At 33.6% G+C, this 13,678-nt stretch overlaps 1 protein-coding gene across 19 annotated transcripts in view; it reads left to right on the forward strand.

Annotated features, from left to right (window-relative positions):
* The window catches only part of DYNC1I2 (dynein cytoplasmic 1 intermediate chain 2), a 60,960-nt gene that overhangs the window by 14,523 nt on the left and 32,759 nt on the right, over positions 1-13,678 (forward strand). For 4 of the 19 annotated variants that reach the window (XM_009443749.5, XM_054679119.2, XM_009443748.5 and 1 more), the window contains exons 4-6: positions 5,389-5,479; positions 10,837-10,896; positions 13,369-13,484. In XM_009443749.5, the coding sequence (XP_009442024.1) occupies positions 5,389-5,479; positions 10,837-10,896; positions 13,369-13,484 (267 nt within the window). Of the gene's footprint in view, positions 1-4,648; positions 4,667-5,334; positions 5,480-10,836; positions 10,897-13,368; positions 13,485-13,678 lie in introns of all 19 variants that reach the window. The other 15 variants (XM_009443745.5, XM_009443744.5, XM_009443746.5 and 12 more) reach the window with 5 other exon arrangements.

Consider the following 13,678-nt stretch of genomic DNA (forward strand, 5'->3'; position numbering starts at 1 on the left):
TTTGACTTCAGAGTTTTTAGCTGTCAGTAATTAAGAGTGGAGACTCAATTCTGGTCAAGATAGAACATTGTAGAGAGCAGTAAATAAATATGCTTTGAAAAACAAGCCAAATGTGATTGCTTTAATTTATTTAGCTTATGATATCTATTTGAAATTTTCAGTGATGTGTAGGCATGTGAGATTGTGTTTATCAAAGCAGCATGAGCTGATTAACAGTTGAATTACCAGTTTCTCCAAATAGCTATGAACAAAGGGTTGGCTGTTCCTTCCCAGAAAAGGTTAACACTGTATTTAGATTTAAGAATTTAAGTTTCCAAGTTAGATCTACATCTTTTCCTTTCTTTGAGGTTCTTATTTCTAAATGATGTTTCCCTTTCTTGTTGGCAGATTTACCATTATAATGGAACCTGTGAAGGGTTAAAGACTTTCTGAAGATCTCATTACCGTTAGAAAATTAGGCTAAGTGCATTTCATAATCCTTAAAACATATGCCTACAAGTCCAGTATTTATTTGTAATTTGGCCTGAAAAATACAGGATACGGATGAAGGCCATGGCTTTCAAACCTTTTTTGACAGTAAACCACAGTAAAAAATCTATTTTGTATCATAACTTAGGATGGATACTTGTTTTTCTTTTCAATATAGAATGTACTCATTTATTAAATATTTTTAAAGCATAGAAGTATAAAAACACTGGGTTTATTTTAAAAAATCTATTGTTTTCCTAAAGTGGATTTTTTTTTTCCTACTAAAAACAATTTGTTTAAAGAAAAAAGAGATACAGCTAATCAAACCTCTCATAACTTTTCTTTGCTGGTAGTTTTTTTTTTTTTTTTTTTAACAGTCTCACTCTGTTGTTCAGGTTGGAGTACAGTGGCACAAACTGCAGCTTCTACCTCCAGGCTCAAGCAGTACTTTCACCTCAGCCTCCCAAGTAGCTTGGACTACAGGTTCACACTACCATAGCCATCTAATTTTTTTGTTTTTGTAGAGATGGGGACTCACCCATCTCTACAGGCTGACTGTGCAGGCTGGTATCAAACTCCTGGCTTTAAGCGATCCTCCTGCCTTGACCTTCCAAGATGCTGGGATTACAGGCATGAGTCACTGTCCCTGCCTACTGGTGGATTCTTAATTATTTGGTAACTTGATGACTTTTTGTTAGAGATTCTTGAGAGCAAGGAGAATATATTACTTACATTTTTACCTCTGGTGCCATCACAGGCTAGACACCTAAATTTTTGTTCCATTATTACTAGGTCATGTGTCTTACCGCCTGGTAAGGGCGAATTAAAGCCATTCTGCTTTAGGACAACAACTAAATCGTATTGTTTAATTTAATTATTTTTTGAGACAGGGCCTCACTCTTGTTACCCAGGCTGGAATACAGTGGTGCAACCATGGCTCACTGCAGCCTTGACCTCTTGGGCTCAAACAATCCTCCCGCCTCAGCCTCCTGAGTAGCTGGGACTACAGCCATGTGCCACCATGCCCAGCTGATTTTTTATAGAGACAGAGTCTTGTTATGCTGGCCAGGCTTGTCTCAAATTTCTAGGATCAAGGAATCCTTTTGCCTCAGTCCCCCAAAGTGCTGAGATTATAGGCATGACACATCACACCGGAGCTAAAATGTTATTTTCACTTATTAATTTCTTTTTTTTAATGTAATGCTCTAAATCACATTGACAAGGAGAATAAAGGAAATGAAACTCTTACGAGAGATTAGTAGAGGATATTTAAACCTTATTATGAAGAGAAGGAGCAAGGGGAAGGGAGAAATTAATATTTCAGAGAGTTAAGGTTTAAAGTAACATCTTTCAGAAGGTCAAAAAAAAGTAAGGTATGAAAAATAGGTAGTTATTTAAATTTTAATATTCCGGGCTAAGAACACTTGTGTCCAGAAGGGGGCATTATTGTAACGTGGACTGTGTTTGAGTACTGAGTATCATTGATGACCTTAGAAGAGACTTCACAACTTTGGGTTCCACGCATCCCAAAAGCTCACTCCTTCCATTTCACAGTCTTCTACCAACACTCCCATTCCCTACATTCACCTTCCTTAGCTTTCTACCTTTTCCAGGTCTTTCTTCCTGATAAAAACCCCCTCTTGCCAGAGGCTTTCTTCTACTTGAAAAATAATTCAGCTATGTGCCATCCTTTGCCCTTGAGACTTCTGTGTAGTTCTGAGTGGTTGACCCAGACTTAATGCTAATTCTAAATCTAGGTGCATTCCCAGGTCCTTTGTGGTCTAAAAATATTCTAGTTGTTTCTTCACAGGCCAGAAGCCAGCAGTGTTAATTTTATATCCTTGGAAGGCCAAGGTCTAAGCTGGTAGGAAAGACTTTCTTGATTGCCTTTTTGTCCTGGATAGTTAAAGAGGTACAGTCTTTCTCACATTACCTACATGATCAGTGACTGCCATGGTTTAGCTTTTTTTTTTTTTCTTTTTTTTTTCTTCTGTGACAGTTGTCAAAGAAGAGAATAGGTATCTGTGCTCTAAACTTCTAAGAAGCTGAAATTCATTAACATATTCACCTATGTTTATATTAATTCCTTTATTTTATACCATTTAAAACCTGTTTTAGGCTGTTTATGTGCAGAACTGTGGAGTAAAGGTAATCTGATTGAATCACTGTTCTTACTAAGCAGATCATATCTCAGATACTTGGCAAAAATTAATTAGTAATGGTTTATGTTATTTTCAAGGCTGATTAGACTTACAAACTGTCTTTAAAAATGAATTCCAGAAGTGAGTCTTTTCTTACATTTGAGAACCTGTGAGTTGATTAGTGTTTCTGTTTTGTTTTGGCCTCCTGAATCATGCATTCATTTGTTCTCAGGGGTTTATTGAAGTCTGGGAATATAGTGGTATTTGCCTTCTTGCATAATTCTAGCATTCTTTGATTTTTCTAGATTAATTGGATTACAATGTAGCAGTCACCAAATAACACTATCATTCCCCTTTTTAAAAATTAATATTCCTCCTTTTGTAATGATAGTAATTTTTTTTCTAGGATTGTCCCTTCTGTGGTATACATTATTTATTATTGCAAAATGTAGCTGTGGCTCAGATAATAGCTAAGAGTCCTTTATAGAGTCTTTTCCATCATTTGGCTTGAAACTATATTTGGGAGAAAGAAGATAGTTCTGGGATGGAGGTATTTATATAATTACAAATGTGAAGTCACTGTGATTTATTTTGGCTTTGGCTAAGAAACTGATAATATGGTAGCATCACCCTTTTGATTTACTTTTTATTTCTGAAACTTTTATTTCAGAACTGGCTGTTAATGTATCTGTTTATCTGTATAATTAGTATTTAGCCTGTTTCTGTAAAGAATTTTGATTAACATTTTTTAAAAATGTAGTCTTTAACCAAGTAAAATACTGTTGAACTTGTTCAGTGGAGTCATTGATACTTGAAATCATCAGAAAGGGGGAAAAGCATGTTAAACTGAAAAAGAATTCTGTAGTTCATCACAAATAGATTGATGGGAATTTTACTAATTTTCCTCCAACCTCTGATATGTACACTTGGAAAAATTGTTTTTCTGAGTATGAAATTAGGTATGTAATTTAAAGCATACAAAATTTCTTCTTTAAAAATCTTGAAAACATTGCGGTGCCTCACTATAATTTAATAAACATTTATTTGTGTTTACAGCACAGTAGGCAAACAACTGTTAAGTATTACTCTATTCCTATATCAGTTGGGACTTAGACTAGGGGAAGCCTCACAGTGAAAGATGGACAAAAAATGAAGAAATGTAACCTAAGATAAATTAAGGGACATTAATATTCTTCTACTTTAGATGAAAATCATTTTTAGGTACTTTGAATTATACATACAGCACCTAGCACAGTGCCACCTACATGTAAACTATAGGAAGCTATCTGGTCTTATAGTTGTTTCTGACACATTTAATCACAATATTAGAAACATTGATGAAGTTTTTATAGTCCTTTGAAATTTAAGCAGTTAGCCACTGTATCTTAGGAAAGAAATATTCTAGTTGTGATTTTTTTTTTCTTATAATCTTATTGGTGTCAATTAGAATTTACCATTGAAAAAATAAGGATGATCAGTTTTATACTTATGTTTAAGATGTGAGCCATCATAATATATTATACATTTTGATAGATTACCAAGCCCACTGTTTTTACTGCAGCGTGTATAAACATTTAGACATAATTTTAAGGTTCAATGAATGTGACTATCCTAAAAAACACAGACTTTTAATTAAATACTTATTTCTTTAGTTCCTGTATAACTAGGAACTTGCCTTCTTTTCAGTAGACTGTTAAAAGAAGGGCTTTCAGCTCAACATAAACTGTATTAGTCACTTAATATCATACACTGAAAAATTATTTTGAAAAGATACTTGGGATTGGGGACATTTATGATAAAATTTAACCAGAAGATGGCAGTGATGATCCTCCTATACTCCCTGCAACGGTAATCAAAAAGTTTTACAAATGTCATAGCATGAAATGTGCACGTTCAGCTGTTGTTATATAATGTTAAAAGTTGAGGATCTAGGGGAAAGCACTTGCTATTTATTTTATATACTATGAAAAATGTGTATTTTTCTATAAGAAGGGATTAAGAATATTTTGGGTGTCTGTATCTTTGTCTGTACACTTCAGTTTTTTCTGAATACTGGGGTAAGGAAGTTCCCATAAGTCTTGCCTTGTTTATTTGCATGCATCACTTTATGTTATGCATAATGTCTAGAAGGCATGCTGTTTTATTGCCTGTTTGCATTTTTCACCCAAATTGCTGGAAACTAATGAACATTTTAAAGGAGCCATTCCTTTAGCTGCAGTCATTTCTCTAAATTGATATCTTTTTTTGGGGGGGAGGCAGTGAAATCATTTTAAACATTACTTTTTGAAAGAAAAAATTATTAGACAAAAGTTAATATTTTAAAATAAATCTTGAGAAACTAGAGATTAAATAACTTAATGAAACATATTTCAGAGTTGAATTTTGGCAGCAATTGTAAATAATATTTATAATCTGGTGATATTAAAAGTGAAAAGTTACAAGGGGGAGAAGGAATGTTCTCCTTTGAAAATTAGTGGCCACATTTGGTGATGGATGAGATGAAGATGCATCCTTCCATAATCTTGCCTTTTTAAAAAAATTATAAAGCTCAAATGCATTTTGCCAGAAAAATTGCATGAATCTTCAGCATGCATTGTTAACTTTTTGTCTTTTCCCCTTTCTTTCTGCTGTTCATTTTCATTCATATATTTTTGATTTTTGGTTTGCCATTGTTTTTTTCTTTTTTGTTAATTACTTCATTAAATTATTTTTGAAACGTCATAAGCTGAGCAACCTCTCCGTGTAGTAACAGCGGATACCTGTCTATTTCACTATTTAGTCCCTCCTCCTATGTCTCCATCCTCCAAATCTGTGAGCACTCCAAGTGAAGCTGGAAGCCAAGACTCTGGAGATGGCGCCGTGGGATCTAGGTACAGTAATTTTCCTTTTAATGTTTTAATGATAGAATGCATTCAGTGCCCAAATACTGTTGATACTTTAAAGGGACTCTAAATAGTTGTGTCGAGTTAGTCCTAACATTTTAAAATCTAAAATGGCATAGAAATTCTCTGTTGGACACTGGGAGAAAAAAAAGGTTTTTTTGTTTTTTTTTAATAATATTTTAACTGTCACATTTAATTAACTTAGTACTAAATAGTCAACCGGTTTTATGCTAATTATTTTATATTAAAAATAGAGATATTAATGCTTTTAGATTTTTCTGTTTAAACTTTTTGTTGGTTATTACGTGAATGTTTTGGGTGTAAATAGTGTAAAACCTCTCTCTTGTGCTTGATTCCCCATTCAGTAATTGAAAATGTAAACAATTCTGTTAAACAGTTCAATTCTGTTCTATTAAGTCATTAGTTCTGCTAATTAAGATAGAGAATAATAATGCATAAAATGTCAAGAGTAAGGAATAACTGCTAAGGACAACATTGAGAATGTTTACTGTCAAGCATTGCTGAACTTGCATCTTCCTTGTAAAATTACATTTCGTGTTTGTTTTAGGATCCTGCATACATGTTGGGACTTGCTTTTCAAAAGTTCAGTAAGATTTCAGCTTTCTTTCAAAGATCATATTGGGAAAAGTATTACTACTTATTCCTCTTTGTCACACACACACACACACACACACACACACACACACACACACAAAATAGTATTAAATGTACTTTTTGACTTCTGAAATGAAATTAAACATAGGTAGTCAAAATCCACAGCTGATTAAGAATGCTTATTTTGGGCCAGGAAGTTGCATGTCCTCACCAAGAAAATCTCTTAACACACCTTTTAATAAGACATAAGCTGTTAGAAGTTTTAAGCTTTTTATGCCTGAGTCCCTCTAGTTGAAGTTACAAACCAGTAATAAATATCTAAAAGACAGGGCAAAAAAAAAAAAGCAAGGTGGCTGGATAATCTGTAAACTCAATACTTCAATCAGCTCTTGAATAATCAGGTTATCATTAACAATTAAAAGGCACATAAAGCTTGCCAGCTTGAATTTGAGAAGTGCTTTCCAAATAGAACCAAAATCACAAATCTAAGCTATACTATCTTTGGAGGAAAATGACATAACTCTTTCATTTAAGAAAAATCAAAATTTTCTTTTTAGAAATAATGTTCTTACCTTATAAAATAGTATGCATTACAGAATAAAGACAATTTGTCTAGTGTAAATTCATTTTTATAGGGTTAAAAATTTTTTTCATATTTTGTGCTTCTATATTTTTATACAAATATGTCATTATTCCTTTATTTTTTATTTTTTTTGCAGACAGGGTCTCTGTCACCCAGACTGGAGGGCAGTGGCACAATCTTGGCTCACTGCAACCTATGCCTCCTGGGCTCAAACGATCCTCCCACATCAGCCTCCCGAGTAGCTGGGACTGCAGGCACGCACCACCATGCCTGGCTAATTTTTGTATTTTTTGTAGAGACAGGGTTTTGCCATATTGCCCAGGCTGGACTCGAATTCCCAGACTCAAGTGATCCACCCACCTTGGCCTCCGAACGTGCTGGGATTATAGGCATGAGCCGCTGCACCCAGCCACTATTCCTTTAGACAATTAATAATCAACTGGCATTTTTAAGTGAAAGCGTTTTTTTTCCCTTCTACAACATTACCATAGTAAAAATATTTCCCAAGATTAAAAATTACTATATTTATTAAATGTCTTTATTTGATATTATACATTATTTTTATGTAGATACTATACTGTGTACATTATGACTCATCGTTCCTGATTTTGAATAGTAGATAATTCAGTGTCAGCAAGTTTGCTTTCAAAAGTACTTTGACACTTAAGTTTTTTAAATTAATGTGAATTAAAACATGTCCCCATGAGTTTTATGGACAACCCAGAGATTATTAGAGACCTTTTAGAATATTGTAAATTAATACAGGGAGTAATAATGGTAAGAAAAATATTTATTCATGTATAGAACAAATATTCATTAAGTTACCAACTTTATTAAAATACTATGGTTTACCACAGAAGATAAAACATTCATGGTCCTTGCTTTCATAGAATTTACATTGTAGTGATTACATCATTAATTTAAAGATACTGTTGACTTTATTGGAAAGCCCTAAGGGTAGTGTGCTAACCTATGTTTAGTGTGAAGCATAGTTTTTTTTAATGATAAATTGTAAAACACAAAAACAAATAGTTAATATTTTTTAAAGTATTTGTTCTTGTTAGATAATGAATACAAAATTGGTTTCTTGTGAGTTTAACGGAGAGAAAAATCCTCTTTTTGAGTGAGGTGACCTTACATCTTTCTTTTTTTCTTTGAGATGGCATTTCCTTCTTGTTGCCCAGGCTGGAGTGCAGTGGCACGATCTTGGCTCACTGCAACCTCCACCTCCCACGTTCAAGCGATTCTCCTGCCTCAGCCTCCCAAGTAACTGGGATTACAAGCATGCACAACCGCGCCCAGCTAATTTTGTATTTTTAGTAAAGACAGGGTTTCACCATGTTGGCCAGGCTGGTCTCGAATTCCTGACCTCAGGTGATCCACCCACCTCAGCCTCCCAAAGTGCTGGGGTAGCAGGCTTGAGCCACCGCACCCAGCCACATCTTTTTAACCTTAATATGTACATTGTCCCTTTGAGAGCACAGACTCACTTGGAAACATTAATTAATTTTCAAGAGGGCTGAGTATATTCATTTTTATGTATACACACACACACACACACACACACACACACACAGAGTAATAGAAAATGATGAATTCTACTAAATCATATCCAGCTTTCATAGAGGTAATTAATATTGTGATGGTGATATTGGCAGTGAAATAATGCATTTCTAAATATGTGACATTTAAAAAGAGTGCCCAGGTCTGAGAATGAAACCTAATGAACTCATATTGAGCAAACACGATGTTAATGTAAGAATAAAGACAATTAGAAGAAATATAATAGGAAAATACATGAAGACATGTGAGATGTGTGGATGCACCTGTACGTGCAACTTCAGTTGGCCAAGATGGTCTAAGATTAGTACATGACCAAGATGGTCTAAACATGTTTGAATCACTCTAAGTGCCAAGAATTTCTGTTGGGACTGGTGGTAATTTATGAATAAATATAAAAGGTCGTGAGAAATAATCTCTCTCTAACTTTGCAGATTAGGAAGCTGCATTACATTTGTTATCTCAAAAATTTAGGAACAATTATTCAGTGGGGTAATCCAGGCCTCTTGTTCCTTTTTTCCTTTTTTTTTTTTTCTTTTTTGAGTCAGAGTCTTGCTCTGTTGTCCGGGCTGGGGTGCAATGGCGTGATCTCAGCTCACTTCAATCTCTGCCTCCTGGGTTCAAGCAACTCTCCTGCCTCAGTCTCCCCAGTAGCTGGGATTGCAGGTGTGTGTCACCATACCCAGCTACTTTTTTTTTTTTTAATACTTTTAAGTTCTAGGGTACATGTGCACAATGTGCAGGTTTGTTACATATGTATCCTTGTGCCATGTTGGTGTGCTGCACTCATTAACTCGTCATTTATATTAGGTATGTCTCCTAATGCTATCCCTCCCCCCTCCCCCCACCCCACGACAGGCCCCGGTATGTGATGTTCTCCTTCCTATGTCGAAGTGTTCTCATTGTTCAATTCCCACCTGTGAGTGAGAACATGCGGTGTTTGGTTTTTTGTCCTTGTGATAGTTTGCTGAGAATGATGGTTTCCAGCTACTTTTTGATTTTTAGTAGAGACGGGGTTTCATCGCGTTGGCCAGGCTGGTCTCGAACTCCTGACCTCAAGTGATCTGCCCACCTCGGCCTCCCAAAGTGCCAGGATGACCGGTGTGAGCCACCGCGCCTGGCCCATTTTTCCATTTTTGATCAGTTTACTTCTCAAGCTTTGTACTTGGAATTGTACTCTATGTGCCTGAAGATGCCCCTAATAAATGTAATCATGTACAGGTATGTCCAGTGCATTTTCAGTACTGGCTGTATTTTGAGGTACAGTCCTACTTGATTTTAGACTAAAATGACATCCTCAACAAGGAATTTTATGTCATTGATAACAGAGCTCTTACATAATGTAAATGACAGAACATTCCTTGGAGACCATCTCATAGAACTTTTGATTTAACAAAGCCTAAGCTTGTTGCTATTCATTGCTTAGTACAAAGTAGATCTTCACTGTGGCTGCTTCTTACATTGCATACACATAACCTTGTTTAAATTCCAAGATCTTTCTTTATATTTTTTAAATGAAGGATTTCTCTAGATTAATTCATTACTATTTTTCTTGATAAATTATATAGGCAGGTAGAGAAACCATTTGTTGTGTTAAAACATTGTAGCAACTAAAACTAGTTATAAATTATAATGTCTTACATAAGTGAAAAATATATTTGACAAAAATGGTAATACTAAATGTATTGTGCTTAACTTTATTTAGTGGGGACTATGAGCATTATACAGTACCATACATAATTATCTTATATATTGCTAGCCTATATAAATGCCAGTATGATAAAGCACCTTTTGTTCTATTAGTAACTAAGTTTGGCTTAAGTGGAAAAGATCCTCTGTAAGTTACTTAGCCAGCAGGCGATGCTAAAACTTATCACTCAATATTTAGGATTGACATTTGAACATAAAATATTTTTCCAGGGAAAAATCTATTTTTTTCCTAGAGACAGAAATCTTTAGTTGTTTTCTTTAAGCAGATGATATGTAAGCCCAAGGCAGTGCTTAACCCATAAATTACAGAAGGGTCACATTTTGGAAACTTTAGCTATTTTGTATCCCAGTGGGATAGTCTTTGGTTTTATTACCAAAAGGCTTACGTGTTGACTCATTTCCTTTACCAGTATGACAATTTCCTGCACACATGTAATGCTTTGGGGAAGATTAGAATATGTTAACCAAGATGTTTTAATGTGTTTGTTTTCATTAGGAATCTTAAAATTTCAACCATTTTATAGCCTAGCTTGTTATCCATAAATAATTAACTTGGGTTGTCTGACTTTAGTTGTTCTAAAGCACATCTATTATTATACAATATTAGTTTCCCATAATCTGCAAATAATGTCTTTTAACTATTCTGGGTTGTATGCTTGCATCTTTAACCATAGGAAGCCTATTGCATGCACTAGATGATTGAGTGACCTGGTGGATTTCTTGTTTTGTTTTCGATTTTTTTTTTTTAATACTAACCAGAACATGTGTTTTTTAATTGTGAATAGTACTTTAGCTTTAGCTATTCATAGAATGTATTTGCTTGACTAACTTATGGCCTTTTTTGCTAATGCTTCATGGTTGTCCTACAACCATTTAGGACGCTGCATTGGGATACAGATCCATCAGTTCTTCAGCTTCACTCAGATTCCGATTTGGGGTATTGAATAGATTTTTTACCTTCCCTGTTTTATAATGAATTTGATTCTTTGTGAAACTGTCCTAATTTTATTTTGCTTAAGTTTATAATATTGTATCACGTAGTAAGGACAAGAGTTATATTTTACTGTGACACCTCATTTATCCAGTATCTTTAGTGAAAGAATATTCTGTGATGTTCTATGTACCCTGAGTCCATTTAAGTGTCCAAATGTTTAAAATTATTTCTATGTTTTTAATACAAGTTTTCTAGGATGTATTAAAAAACTTCTCAGACTTTTTCTAATATTCTACATGTAATTGAACCTTTTCAGGGTTACTTGATATGAATATTAATTTATTTTTCTGTATTAAAATTCACTGATGATTTCTAAGATTTTGAGAATAATGGAGATGCTGGTCCTTACACTGTTCATTCATTCATTCCTATTTATTCATGAATGTAGAATAAAACTATTCATGAATCTAGAATAAATAAATGAGTGAATGAATGGATTAATAGATTATTCATAGAATGTATGGATGAATATTCTTAATATAATTGTCATTGAGCTCCTAGGTTAAATAAATAGATTCTTTTCTTTCTTCCTTTTATTTTTGTTTTGTTTTTTGCTTTTTTTTTGGGCATATTTTCTTAGTGAAACGTTAGAAAACTAATGCTTTATAGTTTCTGTATGTCTCTTTTTTAGAGTTTTAAAACTTGTTCTTTTAGAAGTTAGTGTTGTAAGCTGTATGTATGGTTTTTTAATTTTGTTGACATAGAGACAAGATTATTCATCCATTCATTCATTCAGTTATTTATTCTAGATTCTAATGCAAATTATAAATGTTTGCTGCTGCCATTTTGCCTGACTCAGCCCTTTTCCCCTGATAATTTACAGCTTCAAAAACATATGAATATACCTTTTGGAATTGTGTCTAAAGTAAGGTAAATAAGCCTTGATTTGAGGCATGTAAGAAAAATATATGAGTTTCTTGTACTTGAACTGGAAGCCCTCTGTATTGGCCACACTGAGGCTTCCCTCTCCTGCCTCCCATTGCTTCCTTATTTTCAGTAAAAGTGGCTTTTGGATAAGTGAGGTATTACTTCCCTACCCACCTCCTCCTATAAAATCTTGGAATATTTCGTTTGTTTAGTATTATGGTTTTTTCTGTTAGACTCTGTATGCATTCAAGTTGGTAGTTGATTCCTAATATTGTTGGCTTGACGATTTTTTTCCAGCTATGTGAGTGATTTACTTTTTATATAATTTGCATCTTAAAAATCAGAATGTAAAGTTTCTTATTTCAAATTTTATTCTTAGACTTCTAGATTACTTCAGATTACTTAAATTGTCCACTTAATTCTTTGACTATACTTTTTTTTTCCCTTTCTTTTTTATTTCTAAACTAGAAAAGACATTAAAAAATTGTTATGGCCCACATTTTGGAACATTAATTTTTAAAATGTACTAATTTTTATTATACTTTATAGTACTTTGTTATGCTTTATTAGATTGTATAGGACTTGGATTTAGTTACTAAATAGAACTGAAAAGAATATTTATATAAGAAAAAAGTTATATTACCAGCGATAGCCTGCTTTATATTCTGAAAGTTGCAGCAGTGTCTTTATTGTATATCCTTTTAAGGCAGCTTCATCACTGAGAACTTTTTTGGGAGTCTGGAAGCGTACTTTATTTGGTTTAGAATTTAAACATCTAATAAAACCAATAAAAGATCTCCCAGATAGCTAATAAAATATATTTTTCTTTTGGTTCATTTTCCTCAGCCACAGCTCTCTTCCATTGTCAAAAAAGAATGTATACCCTGTATTTTTAAACAGAAGTGACTTTAGTAGATTTATGGTATTCAAAAGATCTGTCACTTTAGTCTAAGTGTAGAATATCTGGACCTTAGTTTGTCTATAATGTGAATCAAGGACAGTATTGATCATGCAGAGATTAGAGATTTAAAAGTTTTAAATATTTCATTTTAAAGTCCAAATTGATAGTGTAATTCTCAATTTCTGCGAAATATAAGTAGAAAAAAAGCTTTCAACAGAAACCTGTTTTTCAGTCGTAAAGCTGAATTCTCCTAGTGGCACAATCAGCTAAATGTGGTCTGAGTGATATCCAGTCTGATTCTTAAAAAAAGTCCAGAAAGAACCATATCCCAGCTGAAACCAGTTCTTACGACAACCTTATTCAGTGGTCCACTCTGAAGTTCCTATTCTCTTACTTCATTATTGCCCGCACATTTGTTCTAAAAAAATGAAAATAAAAACACTGAATGATTCAGAAATATCTTTTGCTTTTGCTACCTTCTCATTCTTTTGCTAAAATAAAGCCAATTTATTGTTAATCTAAAATTTCTTGAATAAAATGGATTGAAATTACAATGTTGGGTGCAAATGACTGTTTAATTCTTAATTTTTGAAAATAACATGGTTTGATGTAGTTAAAATTGTATTGTTTGTATTTACTTAATTTAGACGAGGACCTATTAAACTTGGAATGGCTAAAATCACGCAAGTCGACTTTCCTCCTCGAGAAATTGTCACGTATACAAAGGAAACTCAGACTCCAGTTATGGCTCAACCCAAAGAAGGTGAATATCTATCCTTAGTATAATTGTCATTGAGCACCTATGTTAAATACATAGATTCTTTTTTTCTTCCTTTGATTTTTGTTTTGTTTCTTTTTTGCTTTTGTGTTTTGGCATGTTTTCTTAGGAAAACATGAGAAAACTAATGCTTTACAGTTTCTGTATTTATGTCTTCATTTTTTCGAGTTTTAAAACTT

The sequence above is a fragment of the Pan troglodytes genome, chromosome 13, assembly GCF_028858775.2.
Source record: "Pan troglodytes isolate AG18354 chromosome 13, NHGRI_mPanTro3-v2.0_pri, whole genome shotgun sequence".
NCBI lineage: Eukaryota > Metazoa > Chordata > Mammalia > Primates > Hominidae > Pan > Pan troglodytes.